The following is a 26,152-nucleotide window of genomic DNA, read 5'->3' as shown; positions in this document are numbered from 1 at the left end:
TGGCAGAGTTCCACACACCCACCACTCTCTTTAAAAAAAATTTACCTGCAATGTTCCCCCTGTAATTTCCTCCATCACCTTAAAATTATGCCGGCTGGAATTAGCCATTTCACCCCGGGAAAAAGTCATTGGCTGTCCAATCTTTCTACGCCTCTTATAACGTGTACACCCTCTCACCCTCCTTCGCTCCAAAGAAAAAAGCCCTCCCTCACTCAACCCTTCCTCATCAGACGTCCTATTGGTAAAGCTCAGAGATGCTATTTTCAGATGATTCCCGATAAGATGGGACCTTAAGAATCAGAGACCCTTCATCACCTGTCGCAGGTACAGTTTGAGTACGTTGCTGATGTCGTGCGGAGATGCCTGCGAGAGCTCCACCAGGTCCTTCCCATTTTCAAACGCCTGGCACAGCTTCTCAACACGGGTCTTCACACCGTTCACACGGTAGATGCCCTGAAGAGGCAAGATCAGGAATCAAGGGACAACTTTATTCGCAATATACATTTACATGTATTAGGAATTCACTGCGATGTGTTGCAGGCAACACAGGCAACAAAAAGTAATAACATTCGACAGTTATAAAGAATTATATAAAAATAAAGTTTGAGGTTAAAGTACAGATATGGAATAAAATGTGTATAAATGCATGAAAACAGGCATGTACTCACCATGCAAACAGTATTATGGAAAGTGGTTTAAAGTGTCTACAGTGCAGTGACTGAGGAAATAGACAGAGGGGGGTGGGGAGGTGTTAACTAGAATGGTTGATCAGATCAACTGCCTGGGGAATGAAACTTTTAATTTGGTGTGAAGTTTTTGTTTTAATAGCCCTATAGTGCTTTGCAGAAGAGAAGTATTAGAAAAGGCAGTTTGCAGGGTGGGTGGTGTCCACAACGATCTTCCTGCCCAGTTCTCTGTCCCGGACACATACAAGTCCTGCAGTGATGGTTGACTGCAGCCAATGACCCTTTTCTGCTGACCTGACAATCCGCTGTAATTTCCGTTTACTGTGAGAGGATGCTGTACCAAAGCAGACAGTAATGGCAGAGGTGAGGATGCTCTCTGTGATGACAGTGTAGAATTGGAGCAGTGTGTTCTGGGGAAGATGGAGTTTTACCAGCTGCAGCAGCTGTCTCTCAGAAAAGGTAAAGGGAGTGCGAAAGGGTCTGGAAGATACAGGAAATTGAGATGCCTATCCCAGTGAAGAAGCAGAAAGCATAACCTTGGAGATAAAGGAGGAAGTCGGGCTGGGATTTGGTGAAGAAAAGAATAGCAAACACAATAAAATTAATTGCCTCACAGACAGAAAGCCGCAACAGTTAACTTTATTTCTCACACGTCCTTCGAAACACTGAAACATACAGTGAATTGTGTCATTTCTGTCAACAAACAACTCAGTCTGACAACATGTTGGGGAACAGCCCGTGAGTGTTGCCGTGCTTTCAGCACCAATATAGAATGCCTACAACTTACTAACCCTAACGTATGTGTCTTCGGCATGTGGGAGGAAACCAGAGCACCTGGGGGAAACCTGGGCAGTCACAGGGAGAATGTAAAATCTCTTTACAGACAGCGGCGGAAATTGATCACTGGCACAGTAAAGCATTGAGCCAACGGCTTCACTAACATGCACTTGTCAACTCAGTTCTACATGTGTTAATCAAAATAACTTAAAATGACAGACTAAACACCTGGAATGATTAATCAGCCGACATGCCACTTCATGGAGATATGGTGCTGCCTTTGTGAAGTTGTTGGGCAGAACCCTGCTGCCATCCAAACCAGTGGCCTTGTGTTGGGTATTGAGATTTTCAGACTTTCTAACACTTTTAATGGGCTGAATCTATCAGTACCCTTCATTACTGGACTTCATGTAGATAATTCCAGTCCTGCTGGGATTTCTCAGCATTCTGCTGAGAGCTCAACACTTGCCAGGTCAAACCCAGCACATCCTAAGGCTTTTAACTGGGATTCTAAGTGTTTAGATAAGGAGGCAAGAAGGAAAGAAAATTACTTCTAATTTTGTTAATTTAACGTTGTTAACTCTATTTATTTGTCCTTTTAAGTTTTTTTGATTTTCTTAAATATTTCAAATATCAAAGACTAAGACTTGTTAAATGTCTCTGGAAGATATAAACACTTAACGTCGAGGATGAACTTGACAGAGAGCAAGGCTTTACCTCAGCATCTGCTCTGCCACTGGATCAGGGGGGACAGGAGACGGGTTAGTCTGGCCCTGGCATGTGTGAGAATCGCAGCTGGCAACCTCAGACTCGATCTGACCCATAAACTTACCAACCCTCCTGAGCATCCAAGCAAATGTGTGCAAACCTCCATCGCACTGACTACATTTGTTTGAGAACTCATTCATTCAACAGCATGAATGACTAAATAATTCAGTTATTGGGCAATGGAGCAATTTTAGGACCGAATGACCCATCAGTTTTTAATTATTTCAAAGAAAATCTTTAAGATTAGCTCTATTTATCACATGTACATCGAAACACAGTGAAATGAGTTTTATTTATTTATTATTTTTATTTATTGAGATACAGTGCGGAAACAGGCCCTTCTGACCCAAATGGTGATGCCACTCAACAACCCCAGATTTAATCCTAGCCTAATCACAGGACAATTTACAATGACCATTTCACATACCAACTGGTACATGTTTGAAACGTGGGAGGAAACCCACATGGTAACAGGGAAAACGTACAAACTCCTTACAGGCAGTGGTGGGAATTGAACCTGGGTGGCCGATACTGTAAGGGTGTTGTGCTAACCATTATGCTACCTTGCTGTCCTTGTCATTTGCACCAATGGCCAACACAGTCCAAGGGTGTGTTGGGGATAGCCCCCAAGTGTTGTCACATTTCCAGTGCCAAAATAGCATGCCTCCATCTTTAGTAATTGGGAGGAAACCAGGACACCCGGAGGAAACCCACACAGTCACAAACTCCTTACAGAATTGTAACCCGATCATAATTGCAAGATTGGTGGTACTGTAAATCATTATGTTAATGGCCGTACTACCACATCACCCACCTTTCTTGAACACAATGGTTTGGTTGTATGCTGAATGCATAGAACCATAGAACATTACAGCACAGAATCAGGCCTTTTGGCCCTTCTTGGCTGTGCCAAACCATTATTGCATTAGGGATCATTTCCAACATCCGGAGAGGATTTACTTACTTTCATACTCAGAGCTCTGCGCTCGATCTCAGAGATGCACGCTTTGATAATGAACGGAATTCCATCGAGACTCTCGCGCGAGGTCTGAGTGAAGTCCCGGCCAAACAGCCTCAGCTTCCTTTGTAGCTTCTTGCGGCCACACTTGATCGCCAGAGTCTCCAGACACTTCTTGTGGCAAGACAGATTGCACTGCAGGGCAAGTACAATTCGGTTAGTGTTCCGTCAACTTCATACTGTATTCACCAGTGGGAATAGTTTGTGCTAATCTTTGCCTCATGCACTAAAGTTATCCTTGACAAAATCGGAATCTAGCATTATCAAAACTCCACCATATAAGGTCCTAAACCTAGCTGTGAACTTAGGAAAGTTGGGCAAGGAGCTAGTGACTCCATCTTGTAAAAACCCAGAGTTATCCCTCATTTCTAGGAGGAGAAGGATCTTCATCTGGAACCCTTAAGGTGGGCTACACCTGGGGACAACTTGAAAGACAGACCCAGGACTGAGGACTCTAGTGAGCTGTTGTCAACAGTCTATGCTCCAGTAGGGGTGGTGGGCTTCAGTAAGTCTTATCAACCACATACTGTACACCATAAAATAATATTTTACAGCCATTAGTCATGGCACCATACAGCCTGGAGGCAGTCTGTTCAGCTCACCAAAACAACTCCCAAGTTCAACCACACTTTTATACTAATTCAGCATTGAACATATTTTATTCTCCTCACTTACAAGGAATACTGCCACAAGAAAGTATCATCCAATTTCAATAGTTTCCACCATCCAGGCTTTGCTCTCTTCTCACTACTACTTTGGACAAGAAGTACAGGAGCCTTAGGTCCCCCACCACTAGGTTCAGGAACAGTTATTACCCTTCAACCATCAGGCTCCTGAACCAGTGTGGATAACTTCACTCACCTCAACTCTGAATTGATTCCACAATCTTCAGACTCACTTTCAAGGGTTCACCGTCTCATATACACTTAGCGGGCACTTTATTCAGTACACCAGATTGTTAATGCAAATATCTAATTAGCCAATCATGTGGCAGCAACTCAATGTGTAAAAGCATGCAGGAAATGGTTCAATGTTGTTCAGTCCAATGGGGAAGAAATGTGATCTATGTGAATTTGACCGTGGAATAATTGTTGGTACCTGATATTGAGAACATGAGGTTAAGTACCCTTGAAAGTGAGTCAATTGGCTTTGGGATCATTTCAATGATAGGGCAAGTGAAGGTGAGTGAAGTTATCCCCTTTTGCTCAACAGTGGGATTGTTGAGGGGTAATAACTGTTCTTGAACCTGGTGGTGTGAGTCCCAAGACTCTTGTACCGCAGTGAGAAGAGAACATGACCTGGGGTGGTGGGGGTCCCTGATGATGGATGCTGCTTTCCTGTGATAATATTTCAAGTAGATGTGCTCAGCGGTGGGGAGGGCTTTACCCGTGATGGACTGGGCCGAATTGACTACTTTTTGTAGGAATTTCCATTCAAGGGCATTGGTGTTTCTATACCAGGCTGAGATGCAACCAGTCAATATACTCTCCACCGTACATCTATAGAAGTTTGTCAAAGTTTTAGATGTCATGTCAAATCTCCACAAACTCCAAAGGAAGCAGAGGTGCTGCCGTACTTTCTTTGTAATTATACTTACCATCTTTTGTGTAAAAAAAGTCCTCAATTTTTGATTAAATCTTTCCCCTCTCAACTTAAATCCAGTTCCTGATTCCCCAAGCCTGGTAAAAAGACTAAGTACATTCTTCTTTTCTATGCTCCTCGTGATTCTTGTAAAACAAAAAAATTTTTCTTTACTCACCTCCTCACATTCGGCTCCCTGAAAGTACACGTAACTGTCACATTCTCTGCACTTGGACGGTGTGCGAAGCTTCCTGAGACGATGTGTCTGAGCAGCCTTTGAGAGGCCCACGTTCTTGAAGGGACCGGTGGACACGGCTATCTCTGGAGCCATCCCGTTGATACCTGCTTGGAAATAAGTTTCCAGGCAAATTAGTAAATAGCGACAGATACCTGCCTTTCCAAGGTCAGAACTGGCCACACTACACTGGACCACAGCTCACCTTGAATTAAAACGTTGCCACTTCTGCAAGGGACAATCAGCTACACCGATAATAAAAACGTTCTGCAGGTGGCAGAACTCATGAGCAACACACACACACACACACACACACACGTGCTGGAGAAACTCAGCAGGTCAGGCAGCATCTATGGAGAGGAATAAATGATGAAGGGTCTCGATCTGAAGTGTCGACTGTTCTTCCCCTCCATAGATGCTGCCTGACATACTGAGCTCCTCCAACATTTTGGATATGTAGATCAAGTAATTGAGATGGCACGGTGGTGTAGTGGTTAGCACACCGCTTTTCAATATCACCGACCCAGGTTCAATTCCCGCTACTGTCTGTAAGAAGTTTGTACGTTCTCCCCATGACTGCACGAGTTTTCTCCAGGTGCTCCAGTTTCCTCCCACAGTCCAAAGACATTGACTGGTCATTGTAAATCATCTTGTGATTAGGCTAGGATTAAATCAGGGGTTGCTGGGTGGTGTAGCTTGAAGGGTTGGGAGGCCCTTTACTGCGATGTATCTCAATAACGAAATAAATGATCATGGTGAGATGCATCAACAGCCTTGGTTCGAGATGTCGCACCAGAACCAACCCCCAATAATTTGGGGGCATCATTCACTCATTTTCAGGAACCATTGGGTGATTGACTCCCGATGCAGCTGCCTCTACGTTGGTGAGACCCATCATAAATTGGAGGACCGCTTCGTTGAGCACCTCCACTCCATCTGCCGAAAGCAGAACTTCCTGGTGGCCAAACATTTTAATTCCCATTCCCATTCTGACATGTGGGTCCACGGCCTCCTCTTGCGCCAAGATGAAGCCACCCTCAGGGTGGAGGAGCAACACTTTATATTCCCTCTGGGTAGCCTCCAGCCTGATGACATGAATATTGATTTCTCCTTCTGGTAAAAACATTTCTCCCAACCCCTTCCGTCGTCTTCTATTCCCCACACTGGCCTTTTACCTCTTCTCACCTGCCTAACAGTTCCCCCTGGGTCCTCTCCTTTTTTCCTTTTCCCCATAGTCCACCCTCCTTCCTTATTAGATTTCTCTTCCTCTAGCCCTTTACCTTTCCCACCCACCTGGCTTTACCTATCACCTTCTAGCTATCCTCCTTCTCCTCCCCCACCTTTATATCCTGACACCTTCCCGCTTCCTTTCCAGTCCCAAAGATGAGTCTCGGCCCAAATCGTCGACTGTTTATTCACTTCCATTGATGCTCCCTGACCTATTGAGTTCCTCCAGCATTTCGTGTGTGCTGTAGAGGTATTGACTGTTGCTGAGGTCTGGCCAGATGTTAACAGCCATGATGCAGGATTTCAACCCAAAATGTCGATATTTCCTTCCCAACCCCCCACCCCACTGCTCCCACAGATGCTACGTGACCTGTTTCATTCCTCCAGCAGTGTGCTTGTGCTTCAGATCAGAACATCTGCACTCTCTAGTACAACACGTGCAAAATGCTGGAGGAACTCAGCAGGTCAGGCAGCATCTAAGGAGAAGAATAAAGAGTCGAGACCCTTCATCAGGACTGGAAGGAAGAGGGAAAAAGATAGAATAACATAGTGGGAAGGTGGAGAAGGAATTCAGGCTGACAGGTGAGACCAAATGAGAGGGAAGGAGGGTAGGTGGGAGAGAGGAGATGAAGTAAGGAGCTCAGAGGAAATAGGTGGAAGAGGTAAAGGCCTGAAGAAGAAGGAATCTAATAGGAGAGAACTATGGGCCATGGGAGACAGGGAAGGAGAAGGTAATGGGCAGGTGAGGAGAAGGGACAAGAGAGTAAGCAGAGTGGGGAATTGCAAAAGAGAGAAGGGGGATTTGGAGGAATTACCAGAAGTCAGGGAAATTGATGTTCATGACATTTAGTTGGAGATGTTGTCCTTCCAACCTGAATGGGTTATTCCTCTCCAAAGATGCTGCCTGACCTGCTGAGTTCCTCCAGCATTTTGTGTGCATTGCTCAAGATTTCCAGCATCTGCAGAATCTTTTCTGCGACCTCTCACATTTGCAAATGACCTTGGCTTTTTACAAACATGGTAGAATCCAACTTTTCACATCAGCCCTCCGAACTAAATGTTACTTAACTTACTTTGCTCAAAGTTTGTGTTGCTGTCTTTATCCTCCACGTCCTCATTGCTAGATGTGGTTCCAGAGGAAGGAATACTGGGCAACTTCCGAACAAAATCACCTATGGATCCAAATAACAGAGATATAACTTTGCCAATGATGTTGAATTATAAATATATACATTTTTAATCAAGGGTAACAGATAAAGATATGGATCTGAAAATTCTGGAATCCAACCTTTTTAATGACACCAGTGTACTTGTGGATGTTGGTGAACTTAATATCTTTAAAGAAATTAAACTCATGCGATTATTAGCTACCTCCTGTACCTAATAAAGTGGCCACTGTGTATATTGGTTGTCTTCTGCTCCTGTTGCCCATCCACTTCAAGGTCCAATGTATTGAGTGTATAGAGATGCTCTTCTGCACACCATGGTTGTAACGTGTGGGTATTGGAGTTACTGTCACTATCCTGTCAACTTGAACCAGTCTGGCCATTCTCCTCTGACCTTTCTCATTAAAAAGGAATTTTCAACCACAGAACTGCCATTCAGTGTGTTTTTTTTTCCTGTTTTTTTGCGCCATTCTCTGTAAACTCTAGAGACTGTTGTGGGTGAAAATTCTAGGAGATCAGCAGTTTTTGAGATACTCAAACCACCCCATCTGGCACCAACAATCGTTCCATGGTCAAAGTCACTTAGATCACATTTCTTCTGCATTCTGATGTTTGTACTGAACCTCTTGACCATGTCTGCGTGCTTTGAGTTGCTGCCACATGATTGGCTGATTAGATATTTACAGTAATGAGCAGGTGTACAGGTGTACCTAATGAGTGGCCACTGAATGTACGTCCCTGCATGGAGCTATGTTGATAGCTTGGATTACTTTACACAAAATTTTGTTGTTTAAATCATACATTGACTACTCATGTCAAGGATCATTTCAACGAAGTGACTCATCTTTTATTTTTTCATATTTGTCCACTATCATCATTAAAGTGATTTTTAATGTCATTGGTGTGGATAATTGGCCATCATTTTATGGACACTGCATGAAGAGGAACCGAACCTCTGCGGAGATTTGCTACAGTGGAGGGATTATAACCAACCCCTCCCACATCAGGAATGAGACAGAAACACACATCTGCAGACACTGGAATTGGCAAAAGCAAAAAATGCCGAAAATATTCATCATAACAGGGACGTTTGTACAGAACGAAATCATAGTTAATGTTTCAGATTTTTTCATGATGAGGGATTAAATCTCTTTTCTTTCTCTCTCTTTTCTCCGCAGACATATCTGTACCTGACCTGATAAGTCTTTCCAGCACCTTTTTAATGTTAAGCTTCCAACATCTGTCATGTTTAATGCTGTATCGTAAGCTTTCCCTTTTGCTCTTCATAGTGTTCTGAAATCTTGTAATTTGTCCAGGTCTGATGAACCTAACATATCTATTCAGCATCTGCAGATTTTCTCGTGTTTGATATTTATTCAGTCTCTCTGTCTCTCATGCACACACACACACTTTTTCTTTCTCTCACGCTCTCACAGACACACACACTCTCTCACTCACTGACTCTCTCCCACAAATTCTTTTTCTCCTACACAGTCTCTCTCTCTCTTTCTCACAGGCACGTACACTCTCTTGCTCTCTCTCCCCATCATGTGGGGAAATGGCTAGCATGAGAGGGCATAGTTTTAAGGAGCCTGGAAGTAGGTACAGAGGAGATGTCAGGGTTAAGTTTTTTTTACACAGAGAGTGATGAGTGTGTGGAATGGGCTGCCGGTGGTGGTGGTGGAGGTGGAAACGGTAGGGTATTTTAAGAGCTGGATAGGTATATCGAGCTTAGAAAAACAGAGGGCTATGGGTAACCCTAGATAATTTCTAAGTAAGTACATGTTTGGCACAGCATTGTGGGCCGAAGGGCCTGTATTGCACTGTAGGTTTTCTATGTTCCTATGTTTCTAGCCCTCCATTTTCCTATCATCTATCTGTCTAAAAGTCTCTTTATGTCTCTAATGTAGTTGCCACTACCCATCACTCCGACAGTGTGTTCCATACACCCATTCTCTGTGTTAAAAAACAAACGAGCTGATTGTTGAATACAGGAGGAACGGAGACTGGCTCAGCCCGATCAAGTGTATAAAATGATGAGGAGCATTGAGGCAAAAAATGTGCTTCATCTTTGCCTCACTTTAAACAGTGACGCTTGATTCTCCCACAGTTGAAAGCACCCTCTCTGCATGTACCCTCAGGGTCTCAAATGTTTCAGTCTGGCTCTGCTTTCTAAATCAAATAACAATTAATCACAATATCCTTTCCAATTATCCAGGTTCAGTTTGTCTTTGCGAATGTTCTCCTTCAGTTTGCTAAACCAACCTGTGGTGGAAGAGGGAGAATCCAGACTATTTCCTCCACCGACACTCTCGGTGTCACTCATGGTAGTGGGCCAGGACCTGTGCACCTGATGACTTCGGATCCCTGAAAGGACCAAACATTTCACTGAGTTATTCAAAGATTTGACTCCACCGCTTGGCACCCTCATCATCTCTCAATGGTTTCACAAGTGGAAAACAATGCTATACTCTTTCAAATGGTTCATTTAATTCAGCCTAATGTTCTAATCCATCCATTCAACGTTCAAAGTAAATTTATTATTGAAGTACATATATGTCACCATATACAACCCTGAGATTCACTTTCTTTTTTTTTAATAATTTTTTATTGCATTTTTAAATGATTACAAAGTATGAAAAAACAATGTATATAACCCATACCCCCTCCCCTTAACCCCTCCCCCCTAACTGCCCCATAGAAAAAAAAGAAAGAAAGAAAGAAAGAAAGAATGCCTGGTGGTTGGAAGATCTCCACATGCTCCATGGAATTCATAATAATTTTAATATGTATATTTATTTCTTTCCCCTAATAACCAATTGTTTCATCTTCAAAGCATCTATATATTTAATCCTGTCTTTTGTAAATAAGGGCTCCAAATTTTCAAAAATGTTTCATATTTATCTCTTAAATTATAAGTAATTTTTTCTAATGGAATACAACCATAGATTTCTTTCTTCCAAGAATCTATACTTAAATGTGTATCCGATTTCCAAGTAACTGCAATAGCTTTTTTGGCTACTGCCAGTGCAATTTTTATAAATTCTTTCTGATACTTATTTAGTTTGAGTTTCGGTTTTATCCCTTCAATATCACCTAGTAAAAATAATATTGGATTATGAGGAAATTGTGTTCCTGTAATTTGTTCCAGTAAAAGTCTTAAATTTGTCCAAAATGGTTGAATTTTAGAGCAAGACCATGTCGAATGTAAAAAAGTACCAGTTTCCTGGTTACATCGGAAACACTGATCCGATAAATTTGGATTAAATTTTTTTATTTTTTGTGGTGTAATATATAATTGATGTAAAAAATTATACTGCACTAATCTTAACCGAACATTTATTGTATTTGTCATACTGTCAAGACATAGTCTTGACCAATTTGTTTCTTCAATTTTAATATTCAAATCACTTTCCCATTTTTGTCTTGACTTATGGACTCCTTGCTTAATTACCTGTCTTTGAATCAAATTATACATGCAAGATATAAATTTTTTGATATTTCCTTTTTGAATTAAAATTTCTATTTCATTAGATTTCGGCAATAACATTGTTTGACCTAATTTTTCTCTTAAATAAGCCCTTAATTGAAAGTAACAAAATAAAGTGTTGTTTGATATTTTATATTTATTCTTTAATTGTTCAAATGACATTAATATACCTCCTTCAAAACAATTCCCTATATATCTAATCCCATTTTGAATCCAATTATATAAAAGTTGGTTGTCCATTGTGAAAGGAATAAGTCTATTTTGAATTAAAGATCTCTTTGCTAATAAAGATTTTTTTATCTCATCATCAACATTTATCTTATTCCATAAATCAATCAAATGTTTTAATATAGGAGATTCTTTCTTTTCCCGTATCCATTTAGATTCCCATTTGTATATAAAATCTTCTGGTACATTTTCTCCTATTTTATCTAATTCTATTCTAATCCATGCCGGTTTATCTTTCTCAAAAAAAGATGCAATAAATCTAAGTTGATTTGCTTTATAATAATTCTTAAAATTTGGAAGTTGTAATCCTCCTAGATCAAATTTCCATGTCAATTTTTCCAACGATATTCTAGACATCTTACCTTTCCAGAGGAATTTCCTCAGATACTTATTTAACTCTTGAAAAAACTTCTGGGGTAATTGTATTGGTAATGATTGAAATAAATATTGTAATCTAGGGAATATATTCATTTTTATAGTATTTACTCTACCTACTAATGTTATTGGTAATGCCATCCATTTTTCAAGATCTTCCTGAATTTTTTTCAAAAGTGGTAAGTAATTTAATTTGTATAAGTTTTTTATATCATTATCAACTCTTATACCTAAATATTTTATACCATTTGCTGGCCATCTAAATTGAGTTATTAATCGACATTGATTATAATCTCCTTTAGTAAGAGGTAAAATTTCACTTTTATCCCAATTTATTTTATAACCCGATATTTTCCCATATTCTTCTAGTCTATAAGATAATTTGCGTAGTGAATGTAATGGATCTGTTAAATAAATTAGAACATCATCAGCAAATAAGTTAATCTTGTATTCTTCCTGATTAACTCTGAAACCCTTAATATCTGGGTACATTCTGATTAATTCAGCTAGTGGTTCTATTGCCAACACAAACAAAGCAGGTGATAGTGGGCAACCTTGCCGAGTTGATCTTGTTAACTGAAATGAGAGATTCACTTTCTTGTGAGCATACTCAATAAAACCATAGAACAGTAACAGAACCAGTGAAAAACTACCCAACTTGGGCTTTCAACCACTTTGCAGAAGACAACAAACTGCAACTACAAAAAAAAATTATAATAATAAATAAATAGGCAATAAATATCAAGAACATGAGATAAAGAGTCCTTGAAAGTGAGTTGAATGATTGTGGGAACAATTCATTGACGGGGCAAGTGAAGTTGAGTGTAGTTATCCTCTTTGGTTCAAGAGCCTGATGGTTGAGGGGTAATATCTGTTCCTGAGCCTGGTGGTGTGAGTCCTAAGGCTCCTGTACCTTCTTCCTGATGGCAACAGTGAGAAGAGAGAATGTCTTGGGTGGTGAGCATCCCTGACGATGGATGCTGTTTCCTGTGACGGTGTTCCATGTAGATGTGCTCAGTAGTGGGGAGGGCTTTACTCATGATGGACTGGATGTATCCACTATATTTTGTAAGGCTTTCCATTCAAAGAAATTTGTGTTTCGATACCAGGCCGCAATGCAGCCAGTCAATATATTCTCCGCTACTCATCTACAGAAGTTTGTCAAAGTTTTAGATGTCACACTTGATGCACCATCAATAACTCTCGGAGACGTGAGGCGAGATATAGGCTTTTATTGACTGGAAGAAAGAACAAGCAGCAATTGACCACAATGCTACATCCTGGAGACTGACGGTAGGGCTCAGGCCCCAATCGCCTTTATACCGGGGTCAGTGGGAGGAACCACAGGAGCAGTCAGTGGGGGGTGGCGTGTCCAGACAGGTATGTGTAGTTCACCACAACACTGAATCTTTGTAAAGCTCCTGAGAAGTAAGTGTTGCCCCGCTTTCTTTGAAATTGCTCTTTCGTACTGGGCCCAGGACAAGTCCTCTGAAATAACACCACCAAGGAGTTTAAAGTTGCTGACCCTCTTCACCCCTGACACTCTGATGAGAACTGGCTCACAAACCTCTGGTTTCCTTCTCCTGAAGTCAATTATCAGCTCCTTGATCTTTCTGACACTGAGTAAGAGATTTTTGTTATAACATTACTTAGCCAGATTTTCAGTCTCCCTCCTGTAAGCTGATTTCTCACCACCTTTGATTCATTTCAATTTAAATATCAAAATAAGGTTACACAGTGTATCATCTTCCTAGCCAGCCCCACAGAGCTTTGTGTCTGTGGTGGCGAATGATGTCAGAACAATGGAAATCTTGCTTCTTCAATTAATGCTACTCTCGCGATATCAACACATAGCTCTCAGGAGAGAGAAGCATATTTCAATGTTTTCCTAATATAATCACATTATTTATGTTGATGCTCAGCACCAAGAACTTATTATCAGAGGGGGAGTATATCCTCCTGATAACTGCAGAATGAAGATTAGCTTTATTTGTCACACGTAAGTCAAGAAATGCATCATTTACGCCAACAACCCACACAATCCTAGGATGTGCTGGGGTGGTCCTCAAGTGTCGCCATACTTCCTGCATGATCTCAGCTTGCTAATCCCAACTAACACATAATTGTTTGGAACGTGGGAGGAAACCTGAGCACCCAGAGGAAACTCTCGCGGTTACAGACAGCAGCGGAATTGAAACCAGGCTGCTGGCCCTGTAGAGCATACACTGACTGCTAAGCCGCTGTGTCACACAAAGACTCAAAGTGCACGTAGCAACCCACACAAAATTCTGGAGGAACTCAGCAAGTCATGCAGCATCTACTGGGGGGGGAATGAACTGTTGACTTTTCAGGCCGAGACTCTTTGTCAGGACTTTGCTTAAGATTCCTGGCATCTGCAGAAGCTCCTGTGTCCATTAACAACAAGTTGTAGATTCTTCTCCGTGGATTGTCACCTTGTCATGGTGGAGAAGCTTGTGTGGTCCTGAGATCCCGAGAATGATGCCGTCTGGAGCTATGCTCCTGGTAGGGTCACCCATGGCGGTAAGGTCAAGGGTGAGGTCCCTGACAAAGAACAAGCCAACCAAGACCTCAACGGTGGAACAGGCGGATGAAATTACTTTGAACTCAACAGCTGTGAAGGAGGATGAAGGCTGTAACAAATCCATCAGCTCCAATCGTCCTGGTTTCCATGCCATTGGAATCAGTTGGTTGACTTGTGAAGTACTGTGTGCTTCTCGGAGTGCAACATCAAGAACACGTTAAACAAATATACGCACAGGTGTCTTCGCTCTGTGATAGATCATTGGAACAATGACCATCATCCTCAGCCTCGAGGGGTAGCCACAATGACAACGAGATCGGATGATCCTCACAGTTCCTTTTGGGAATGGGACAAACATGGCAGGATGCTCCTTTTCCCGTGTAAGGGCCGGGAGTTCAGATTTCCATGCAAGCATGCTCAAACACACAAACCCAGAACTGGCTGTCAGCTGGAATTCACCAAATGCCCTCCAGGATTCGAAGCTCTGGCAAGTCTCCATTATACGTCATGCAACATCAGGTTAGGAATTATTCTCCACCGATTTCAATGGAGAAGGGGCGTGAGGGATTAAGTTATTAGCAATCATATTTCTTTTAATTGAATTTATTTAAATGTTTTAAAACGCTTTACTTTTTTAAAGATGAGTTTTTATTTAAAGTTCAATTAATATTAAATAGACAATAGACAATAGGTGCAGGAGTAGGCCATTCGGCCCTTCTAGCCAGCACCGCCATTCACTGTGATCATGGCTGATCATACACAATCAGTACCCCGTTTCTGCCTTCTCCCCATATCCTGTGACCCCACTATCTATAAGAGCTCTATCTAACTCTCTCTTGAATGCATCCAGAGACTTGGCCTCCACTGCCTTCTCGGGCAGAGCATTCAACATGTCCACCACTCTCTGAGTGAAAAAGTTCTTCCGCATCTCTGTTCTAAATGGTCTACCCTTTATTCTTAATCTGTGGCCTCTAGTTCTGGACTCACCCATCAGCAGGAAAATGGTTCTTGCCTCCAGCATGTCCAATCCCTTAATAATCTTATATGTTTCAATCAGATCCCCTCTCATCCTTCTAAATTCCAGTGTATACAAGCCCAGTCATTCCAATCTTTGAACATATGACGGTCCCACCATTCCGGGAATTAACCTTGTGAACCTACACTGCACTCCCTCAATAGCAAGAATGTCCTTCCTCAAATTTGGAGACCAAAACTGCACACAGTACTCCAGGTGGGGTCTCACCAGGGCCCTGTACAGCTGCAGAAGGACCTCTTTACTCCTATACTCAATTCCTCTTGTTATAAAGGCCAGCATGTCATTAGCTTTCTTCACTGCCTGCTGTACCTGCATGCTTGCTTTCATTGACTGATGTACAGGAACACCTAGATCTCGTTGTACTTCCCATTTTCCTAACTTGACTCCATTTAGATAGTAATCTGCTTTCCTGTTCTTGCCACCAAAGTGGATAACCTCACATTTATCCACATTAAACTACATCTGCCATACATTCGCCCACTCACCCAACCTGTTCAAGTCACCCTGCATTCTCATAACATCCTCCTGACATTTCACACTGCCACCCAGCTTTGTGTCATCAGCAAATTTGCTAATGTTACTTTTAATCCCTTCATCTAAATCATTAATGTATATTGTAAACAGCTGCGGTCCCAGCACCGAACCTTGCGGTACCCCACTGGTCACAGCCTGCCATTCCGAAAGGGACCCGTTAATCGCTACTCTTTGTTTCCTGTCAGCCAGCCAATTTTCAATCCATGTCAGTACTCTGCCCCCAATACCATGTGCCCTAATTTTGCCCACTAATCTCCTATGTAGGACTTTATCAAAAGCTTTCTGGAAGTCCAGGTACACTACATCCACTGGCTCTCTCTTATCCATTTTCATAGTTACGTCCTCAAAAAACTCCAGAAGGTTAGTCAAGCATGATTTTCCCTTCATAAATCCATGCTGACTCGGAATGATCCTTCTACTGCTATCCAAATGTGTCGAAATTTCCTCTTTTATAATTGACTCCAGCATCTTTCCCACCACTGACGTCCGGCTAACCGGTCTATAATTCCCTGGTTTTCTCTCTCCCTCCTTTCTTGAAAAGTGGGACAACATTAGCCACCCTCCAATCAGCAGGAACTGTTCCTGAATCTATAGAACATTGGAAAATGATTACCAATGCGTCCACGATTTCTAAAGCCACCTCTTTAAGTACCCTAGGATGCAGACCATCAGGTCCTGGGGACTTATCAGCCTTCAGTCTCAACAGTCTATCCAACACTGTTTCTTGCCTAATATCCTTTACCCTAGTTCCTTTGGCCACTATTACATCTGGGAGATTGTTTGTGTCTTCCCTAGTGAAGACAGATCCAAAGTACCTGTTCAACTCGTTTCCTTTCCATTTCCTTGTTCCCCATAATAAATTCACCCGTTTCTGTCTTCAATGGCCCAATTTTGGCCTTAACTATTTTTTTGCTATTCACATACCTAAAGAAGCTTTTACTATCCTTTATATTCTTGGCTAGTTTACCTTCGTACCTCATTTTTTCTTGGCGTATTGCCTTTTTAGTTATCTTCTGTTGCTCTTTAAAAGCTTCCCAGTCCTCTGGTTTCCCGCTCATCTTGCTATGTTAGACTTCTTCTCTTTTATTTTTATACTGCCCTTTGCTTCCCTCGTCAGCCATGGCTGCCCCTTACTCCCCTTAGGATCTTTCTTCCTCTGTGGAATGAACCGATCCTGCACCTTCTGCATTATTCCTAGAAATACCTTCCATTGTTGTTCCACTGCCTTCCCTGCTAGGGTATTGTTCCATTGAACTTTGGCCAACTCCTCACTCATAGCTCCATAGTTCCCTTTGTTCAACTGTAATACTAAATGCCTTTGAATCATTTTCAAGTGACTGTTTAGAAGCATAACTGGAATGATGTTTAGTTTTCGATAGCTGGCTCAGGCAAGTAGGACCACCAAGTATTTCTTTCCCAACAGTTTGGGGGCCGGACATCTTCTTATCTTCCTCCCCAGTGTGATTGGACCTTTCTCCAAACTCAGAAAAGCCCCTTCTGCCAAAGTGTGCATGAAGCGTACAGAGAGAAAGTTACTCACCACAAACTGCAAGCAAATCTGAGGATTCTTCCTTTGTTACGGAGTTCGATGGGAATTGCTTTCAGGAAGAGGAATACGATGGAGATGTAAATTTAACGGCGGGAAACTCTATTTCTGCTGACTTAGCTGCTTACAAAGATGATCTACCTTTGCAAGCAGCTCGGTCACCTTTTGAATGTAGAAAGGACCAGATAGAGTGGATTTTGAGAGGATGTTTCCTATGGTGGGGGAGTCTAGGACCAGAGAGAACAACCTCACATTAGCAGGACGTTCATTTAGAAAGAAGATGAGGAATTTCTTCAACCAGAGGATGGTGAATCTGTGGAATTCATTGCCACAGGCGGCTGCGGTGGCCGTTTTTGGAACGTGGGAGAAGAGTGGATCACCTGGAGAAAACCCACGCGTTCCACATACAGGATATACAGAGGCTCCTTATCAAACAGCACCGGATCGAACTCCAAAGTCTGGAACGTCCCGAGCTGTAATAGCATCACGCTAATCGATACGTTACCAGTGTTGTGTGTGGAGTTTCATTGACTTCTTTGTATTTACTGCAGTAGCCCACAAGAAAATGAATCCAAGGGTGGTATATGGTAACATATATGTACTCTGATAATAAATTTACTTCGAACTTGGAACTTCTTGAAAATTACAGCCATTCTGTTTAAACAAATATTGTCTCTTCCCCGTTCTAGACGACCAACTCATACTGAGTTTCATCAACTCTATATAGCGCAGTGCCAGCAGAATTTACACCTGGTTATTACGACTCACCTCTTCTCTCAGGGTGGCCTCCGCTCCGCACTTCCTTCTGGGTCAGGGTGCCTTCTGGGCTGCCTGGCTCATCTGCAGCCGTCTGGCTCGGAGCCTCATTTGAAGCGTTCGGAGGAAAGTCGTGAGCATTGAAGCTACCCTTACGGGCCCTCACGTGGGGGGACCTGCAAAGTGAGGATAACTTTGTCACCAGATACATCGCTGCACCAGCATTTCAAAAAGAGTAAAACTTGATATTATTCACAGCAATTATTTGGTCGTTGTAACTCTCAAAATATTTGTAACTCAAGGAGAGTCGCGAATTTTGAAGACAGTTTTACACGGCAGTAGATCCCTGTGGAAAAGGATCAGGGCGCCGGGGGAGTGGAGGGAAAAACTGAAGATGTCAGACCAGGAACAAGAAACGGGAATGTCAGAAGAACTCAGCCAGTCAAAGATGTGTCTGATTCAGTGTTACTGTCCTGAAATGTTGATTGGCTTCTCCTTCCACAGATGATGCTCAACTGGCTGAGTTCCTCCAGCAGTTGTTATTGCTACAGTGTCTGGGTAACGCGCCAGACTGTGGTGAAAATGAAGCCGGGTCGCTGGCACTGTAACAGTGTTATGCTAACTTCTGCGCTGCCGTGCCACTACCAAGTGCTCAGAATAAAATAAGAACAATAAACCTCCTGGGGTCAGCGACTGTCTCTGGTGCTCCTCTGCGCTGCTGAGGACTGACATAAAGTGGGGGCTCAGCTCCATCCGCCTAAAGTGGAAATTACCTGGTGGCCAAGCACTTTAACTCCCAATTCACGTTCCAACAGATCGGTCCATGACCTCCACTTTTGCCACAACGAGGTCGCTCTCAGGACGCAGGAGCAACAGCCCACGTTCCTTCTGGTTAGCCTCATAGCTGATGGCATGAATATCAACTTTTCCTTCCAGTAATTTTGTTTTTCTCTTCCTCTCTCCTTTTCTGTTCTTCCATTTTCCACTCAGGCTTCTCACCTCTTCTCCTCACCTACCTATCACCTCCCCCGGTGCCCCTCCCCTTTCCTTTCTCCTCTCCTATCAGATTCCTTCCTCTCCAGCCCTTTACTTCTCCCGCCCACCTGGGTACACCTATCACCTTCCAGCCTGTCCCCCTTCCCATCACCCAGCCTTTTTATTCTGGCATCTTCACCATTCCTTTCCAGTCCTGACAAGGGGTCTTGGCCTGAAACATTGCCTGTTTATTCATTCCCATAGATGCTGCCTGACCTGCTGAGTTCCTCCAGCATTCTGTGTCTGTTGCAAAGAGAAAAAAAATGCCTGAAATGTGAAGAAAATTCATCAGGAATTTAAACGATTAAAAGGAAAAATTGGGCATTTTTAACCCATACGATCCAGCAGGCCTTCCTCTATAAACCACCTAGCACCGATGAGTCAGAGAGAACATCAGTGCCTTTATCTCACGGAAACAACAGGTTTGGTGGATGCATTTGAGAAGGTTGCAAGTTGATGGGTGGTGTTCAGGAAGGTGTATCAAATGTTGGTCTTTATTAGATGTGGAATTGAGTTAAGAGCCATTGATGCAATGTTGCAGCTCTAAAAAACCCTGGTTAGACCACTGTGGAGGATTTTGGCCATCTGGGTCAGGTAAGTAACTTTGCGAGACTCTAGAATTGTGTGTCTGTATTGCTTAATGCCTGGATCAGCAGAAAGTTGTGGTGCTGCCCTCTGCCCTACTGCTGTAGATATAAAGATGCGTGATGTTGCCCTCTGGCCTACAGTTGTAGACCACGAGGCTACGTGATTTAGGTGTTTTTCCATCCAGCTTGCTTAGAACAATACCAAATACGGAACTGTTAAACAAACCATAAAGAGGGTGCATGTACTGACCGTAAGTGAAGTTGTTGCTCTCCGTGTCACGGAAATAAAGAGTCTCCTAACGAATACCTGGGTCTGAGTCTTGTGTGGAAAAGGAAACTGCCCAACAACCACACTTGGAGTACTGTGTCCAGTTCTTTTTACGTAGTATGTCAATGATTTGGATGATGGAACTGATGGCTTTGTTGCAGAGTTTGCAGTCAATATGAAGGTAGGTGCAGGGGCAGGTAGTTTTAATGAAATGGGAGGGGGGGGGGTTACAGAAGGACTTAGATTAGGAGAATTGGCAAAGAAATGGCAGATGGAATACAGTGTCGGGAAGTGTATGGTCATGCACTTTGGTAGAAGAAATTAAAGGGTTGACTATTTTCTACGTGGAGAGAAACCACAAAAGATCTGAGGTGCAAAGGGACTTGGGAGTTCTTGTGTAGGATTCCCTGAAGGTTAATTTGCAGGTTGAGTCTGTGAGGGATACAAACGTAATGAGAACATTTGTTTAAAGAGGACTGGAATATAAAGCAAGGTTGTACTGTTGAGACTTTATAAAGTACTTGTGAGGCCTCACTTGGAGTATTGTGAGCAGTTTTGGGCCCATTATCTTAGAAAGGATATGCCGAAGCTGGACAGGGTTCAACGGAGATTCACAAAATGATTTCAGGATTGAATGGCTTGTCATTTGAAGTGTGTCTGATGGCTCTGGGCCTGTATTCACTGGAATTTAGGAGAGTGAAGGGTGACCTAATTGAAACCTATCGAATGGTGAAAAGTCTTGATGGACTGGATGTGGAAAGGATGTTGCCTATGGTGGGATATCTGAGACTCGAGGGCACAGCCTCAGAATAGAGGGACGTCCTTTTAGAATGGATATCTTTACCCAGAGAGTGGTGAATCTGTGGAATTCTTTGCCACGGGCAGCTGTGGAGGCCAAGTGTTTATGTATATTTAAGGCAGAGGTTGATAGATTCTTAATTGGTCAGGGCCTTATGAGATACAGGGGAAAGGAAGGAGATTGGGGCTCAATAGGAGCAGACTCGATGGGCCAAATGGCCAAAATTCTGCTCCTATATCTTACGGTTTTATGGTCTTATGGAAACTCTTGGATGATAGGACAATGGGTTTGCTATGTGGGAAGGAAGGTCAGCACAACCTCATGGGCACAAGGCCCACTGTGTTGTAGTGTTCTGTGTTCAGACTTGATGTACGACTAGAAGATGGGTTGCTGAATCTGAAGGTCTTTCCCATTCCAAAGCTACCTTGGGTTCTAAACTCACACAGTAGCAGAAGCTGATACTCACTGTCCATTTCATTTCAAGTTGCTGTTACTCTCCCCTGAAACAAAACACTCTGAAGAGAGAAGCACCTCTCCAAGGTTCAGGGTGTCATTGAATGAAGAATCATAAAACAGAGACGGTTCTGACTTAACTGGTACCTATGATTAATAAACTTCAAAGGTACATTTAATATCAGAGAAATGTATACGATATTCATCCTGAAATGCTTTTTCTTCACTCAGCCCACTGTTAAACAAGGCTTCTGTTTAACAGTTACTGAGCTTTTCCTGAATTTACCAATTCTGAAAAAGCGCTATCTCCCAGTGGTCACCCATTTTAATTCTACTTCCCATTCCCATTCTGACATATCAGCCCATGGTCTCCTCTACTGCCGCGATGAGGCTACACTCAGGTTGGAAGAGCAACACCTTATATTCCATCTGGGTAGCCTCTTACATGATGGTATGAGCACTGATTCCTCAAGCTTCCAGTAATGCCCCCCTCCCCCATCTCCTTCACCATTCCCCATTCCCTATTCCCTCTCTCACTTCATCTCCTCACCTGCCCATCACCTCCCCCGGTGCTCCTCCCTCTTCCCTTTCTTCCATGTCTTCTGTCCTCTCCTATCAGACTCCCCCTTCTCCAGCCCTGTATCTCTTTTACCAATCAACTTCCCAGTTCTTCACTTCACCCCTCCCACTCTGTCTCACCTATCACCTGCCACCTTGTATTTCTCCCTCTCCTCCCTCTGCCTTCTTACTCTGACTGTACACCTTTTTTCTCCAGTCCTGATGAAGGGTCTCGGCCAGAAACGTCTACTGTTTACTCTTTTCCATAGATGTTGCCGGGCTTGCTGAGTTCCTCCAGGCATTTTGTGTGTATTGTGCAATTTTATAGTACTGTAGTAGCATTGTGAGTGTTCTAATTTGTTCTGTCTTTCATTTAAATACATAATTTGTTACTAAGTTGAATGGTAGTCTATGTCATACCTTTATAACAGTTTCCATGAAACCGGCTAACTGGGGCTACTGCTGAATTGGGCCAAAATGTACTAACCTTGGTGTGTCCCAATTAACTGGAACCCACTGTATTTAAGAAACTCTCAGATAGTCACATGGATGATAGAAAACGGAGGGCAGTGTGGAAGGGAAGGGTTCGATTGAAGGTCAGAAGGCTGGCACAGCATTGTGGGCTGAAGGGCCTGTACCATGCTGTGGAGTTCCATGTTCGAGGTAAAAGTGCTTTCAAGTGTATTTGATAGACCAGAATATCTGTTAGTCTGGCAGCAAAGACCCAGATTTTCCAAATTAGCAAGAGTTTTGTTGTAGATATGACCAGCACTGACCACATCTAAGAATGAGTGAAAGGAGCAAATCGGAGAAGAGGGTAGAATGAGGTTGAAAGAGATAATAAATCAGCCATGATCAAATGGAGGAGCAGAGATGATGGGCTGCATGGCCTAATTCAATGGTCTTCTACTCTCATGGCTTTTCCTATGTCCCTCTCACGCAAGTGGCTCCGACCAGCAGAGTCAAAAGAAACGCTCTGCGAGGTCCTTGGAGCAGCTAGCATAGTGGTTAGCACAACACTTGATGGTATAGGCGACCTGGGTTCAATTCCCCCTGCTGCCTGTAAGGAGTTTGTACGTTCTCCCCATGACCGTATGCATTTCCTCCGAGTGCTCCGGTTTCCTCCCTCAGTCCAAAGACCTACCAGTTTAGTCACTGCAAATTGTCCTGTGATTAGGCTAGCGTTGAATTGGGGGATTGCTGAGTGGCATGGCTAGAAGGACTGGTAGGGTCTACTCCGCACTGAATCCCAATGAATGAATGAATAAATAAATAAACAGGTACATACCAGGTCATCTGTGATGAATAGGACTCAAAATCGTAATGTGTTTCTGTTTCAGCCTCCATCTGGAGGTCCTTGACGTAGGACGCGTACTGCTGGCCGGGGTCGTAGAGCTTGCTGCTCTCACACAGGGTCTGAAAGTGCACGGGAAGAGGGGCCGTCTGCATGTGCATCATCTGGTAGTAGGAGATGGTGGCCTGGAAATTCCAACAGAGAGGTCAGTGTAAAGTGAGCAGGATCTGGATTTCGTCTTGAAGCACTGGAAAATAGTATGAACAGATAATGACAACCCCATTTTTACCAAGGAGGTAGGATCCCAAAATCCCGGGGGGAAACGCAGTCATTCGGGGTTTCAAAAGGGGACTGATTAGACACTTGAAGAAATATACACTGCAAGGCTATCAAAGCCAAAATCAAAGCAAATTTATTATCAAAGTTACCAGATTTTGGCAAGATGGCACCAGTGACCAATGCGATGACTGGCGAAGTCCTGCAGGTAGTCCATGAAACTACTTAATTATACCTCTACTACTAATCTGTGTGTGATTGGAGCTTGTCAATTACATTTCGATCAGGTACTTCTGGGCCAACTGAGCGATTGAGGGAATTCGGCAGGGCCGAGAGCGAGATTGGGAGTGAAATGTGCGGCCTAATGCCAGACCCACAATCGGCTCCAAATCTCTACCAACCTGTCGATTAGAGTGTCAAGCAACACTGAAATCACCGAGGACGAGAGCAGAAGGCGAGCGGGTGTTCAGCGCCACCTACCTATGTTTGACCAGTCTCCCTCTCGCTCTCTGCAGAGGAAAGTGCAGGGGTCTTGAGTCTTGGACAAGGTTCGATCAGCGCAGTTTGTGGATTGTAGTCGTTTTTAGGACTCTGCAGTCCATGTTATGTAGTATGTATTCTCAATTTCTGATTACTCTTTTAATTGCTATTTTGCACAATTTTAATCAGGGTAGACTGCATTCAATGAATGATACAGTGCCAAACGGAACTGAACTAAACTGCATATTTCAAGGCTATTTCAGTGACTCTGTGGTTGGATGTTTTATATTCTGAAACTTCCACTCAATTTTTGCTCTTTTTCTGTGTGTTGGGTGTCCGATGTTTTCTATGAACGGGTTCATGGTGATTCTTTGTTTTGTGCCTGCGAGAAAATGAATTTCAGGGATGTATACTGCATGCAAACTTTGAATAATACCTTGCAATTCATCTCCTGTCCTGGGGGGGCGGGTCAGGGCGAATCTTGCTAAGAAAAATTTAAGCCAAATACAAAGCTACACACTCAACACAGTGTCAATGCCAATGACTTAAAATGGCCAATGGCGTTCTCTTTCCTCAGTTCGTAACTAGGAGCTGTCTGTAAGTCGGATGTTCGTAACTCAGGGACTACCTGTATTGCACTGTACCACTGCTGCAAAACAGCAAATTTCACAACTTATGTTATTGCCAATAAACCTGATTTGGATTCTGATTTTTGCAGGGCCTACCAGGAAAATGAAGAAATACAATAGAATTAACAAACTATATAGGAAAAGACTGACAATCAATTAATGTGCAAAAGAAGACAAATGGTGCAAGTTAATACATAATTAGGTGGCCAGGTGGAGATACATCTCTACCAAAGGAGGTGTAAGGAGCTCCTTCCCTCCGCTAGCCTGCAGGTCACCCTTGGGCAAGGTACAGAACCTGCTTAGCCTCCGATCAGGGTCACATGAAGCCAAGGGAGCAGGTGATGGATGGTCGTATGAGCAGCTGGTGCACATCACAACCACTGACACTGGGCAGACAATCTCTGAAGAGGATTGATAATGGCTGGGGTCACCCTTCTTGTAAAGACACTGCCCAGAAGAAGGCAACAGCAAACCACTTCTGTAGAAAAAATTGCCAAGAACAATCATGGTCGTGGAAAGACCACGATCACCTACGTCGTACGACACGGCACGTAATGATGATGTGGCAATAAGTAACATGGAGAACATGAGCAGAAGAGACCTTGAAAGTGCGTCTGTAGGTTGTGGAATCAGGTTGTGGTGAGTGAGGTTATCCTCACCGGTTCAGGAGCCTGATGGTTGTGAGGGAGCTTGGTCTGGATGGAGGGAGTATTGGATGCTGTTCCCGTGTGGCAGCACTCCTTGTAAACGTGCTCAGTGCTGAGGAGGGCCTCATTTGTGACAGACTGGGTTGTATCCGCCACTTTGGCTGTGATACGGAATGGGGATGGAGAAGGAGTAAAGGAACAGGATTGTTAGGATTGCCTGCTGGAGCTGGCATAGATACAGTATAAGCTGAAAGAACTCCTCCTTTATTTAAAAATTTCAGTAGGGATCCTTACCATCTTTGCAGTGTTCTAAGTCTTTAATGTTTTCATTTATAAACATAAATCCTGTCTGATTTTGATGCTTTTCACACCCTGCTCTACTGACCCCCTACAGTGTGGTCAATTCCCATTCGCCAGTGATAATTCTGACAACGGTATCACACGCGTCCCCTGTCTGTTTACATTTGACTTCACTCATTCCGGAGAAACATCACTTAAGTGGCTGGTGACTGTGAGGCCGAGGTACACAAAGTGGCAGCAAGCCGATTAGACAAGGGCAGGGCAGCAGAAGCAGATGGAGTGGGAAGTGCCGGTGTTGTGCTGTCACACAGGCAGGTGTACACTTTAACCTCCAGGGTGAACTCTGACCAGCGTTCTCCCTTCCTGTGACTGCCTGATGTCTCTGATCTACATAAAAAGTAGTGGGTACGGCCCAGTCCATCACAGGAAATGTGCTCCCCATCACTGAGCATATTTACAAGGAAAGCTGCCACAAGAAATCCATCATCCACTTACATCCACATCCATCATCCGGGACTCCCAGGCCATGCTCTCATCTCATTACTACATCGGGAAGAAGGTGCAGAGGCTATAGGCCCACACCACCAGGTACAAGAACAGTTACTACCCTATAACTATCAAAAACAGAACCAGAGAGGATAACTTCACTCACCTCAACTCTTGAGCGGATTCTACAACCTATAGATTCATTTTCAAGAACTCTACAAGTCATGTTCTCAGTGTAATCTTTTTCCAACTACTTGCCTGAATGGACTTCTTTTGCATATTGGTTGTTTCTTTATCTATCTATTTGTTTATTGAGAAACAGGCCCTTCCAGCCCTTTGATCTATGTCACCCAGCAACCCCCGATTTAACCCCAG

The 26,152-nt window shown here is 43.2% G+C and overlaps 1 protein-coding gene across 6 annotated transcripts in view; it reads right to left on the bottom strand.

Annotated features, from left to right (window-relative positions):
- Positions 1 to 26,152, bottom strand: part of LOC132406007 (rho GTPase-activating protein 45-like) — a 178,368-nt gene that overhangs the window by 12,266 nt on the left and 139,950 nt on the right. For 5 of the 6 annotated variants that reach the window (XM_059991122.1, XM_059991118.1, XM_059991120.1 and 2 more), the window contains 7 exons: positions 22,954 to 23,144; positions 17,978 to 18,141; positions 9,724 to 9,825; positions 7,366 to 7,464; positions 5,009 to 5,175; positions 3,196 to 3,384; positions 316 to 453 (listed from right to left, as the gene is read on the bottom strand). In XM_059991122.1, the coding sequence (XP_059847105.1) occupies positions 316 to 453; positions 3,196 to 3,384; positions 5,009 to 5,175; positions 7,366 to 7,464; positions 9,724 to 9,825; positions 17,978 to 18,141; positions 22,954 to 23,144 (1,050 nt within the window). The remainder of the gene's footprint in view (positions 1 to 315; positions 454 to 3,195; positions 3,385 to 5,008; positions 5,176 to 7,365; positions 7,465 to 9,723; positions 9,826 to 17,977; positions 18,142 to 22,953; positions 23,145 to 26,152) is intronic. The other variant, XM_059991119.1, reaches the window with a different exon arrangement.

The sequence above is a fragment of the Hypanus sabinus genome, chromosome 16, assembly GCF_030144855.1.
Source record: "Hypanus sabinus isolate sHypSab1 chromosome 16, sHypSab1.hap1, whole genome shotgun sequence".
In the NCBI taxonomy this organism is placed as follows: Eukaryota; Metazoa; Chordata; class Chondrichthyes; order Myliobatiformes; family Dasyatidae; genus Hypanus; species Hypanus sabinus.
This window is presented reverse-complemented; position numbering and strand designations above follow the sequence as displayed.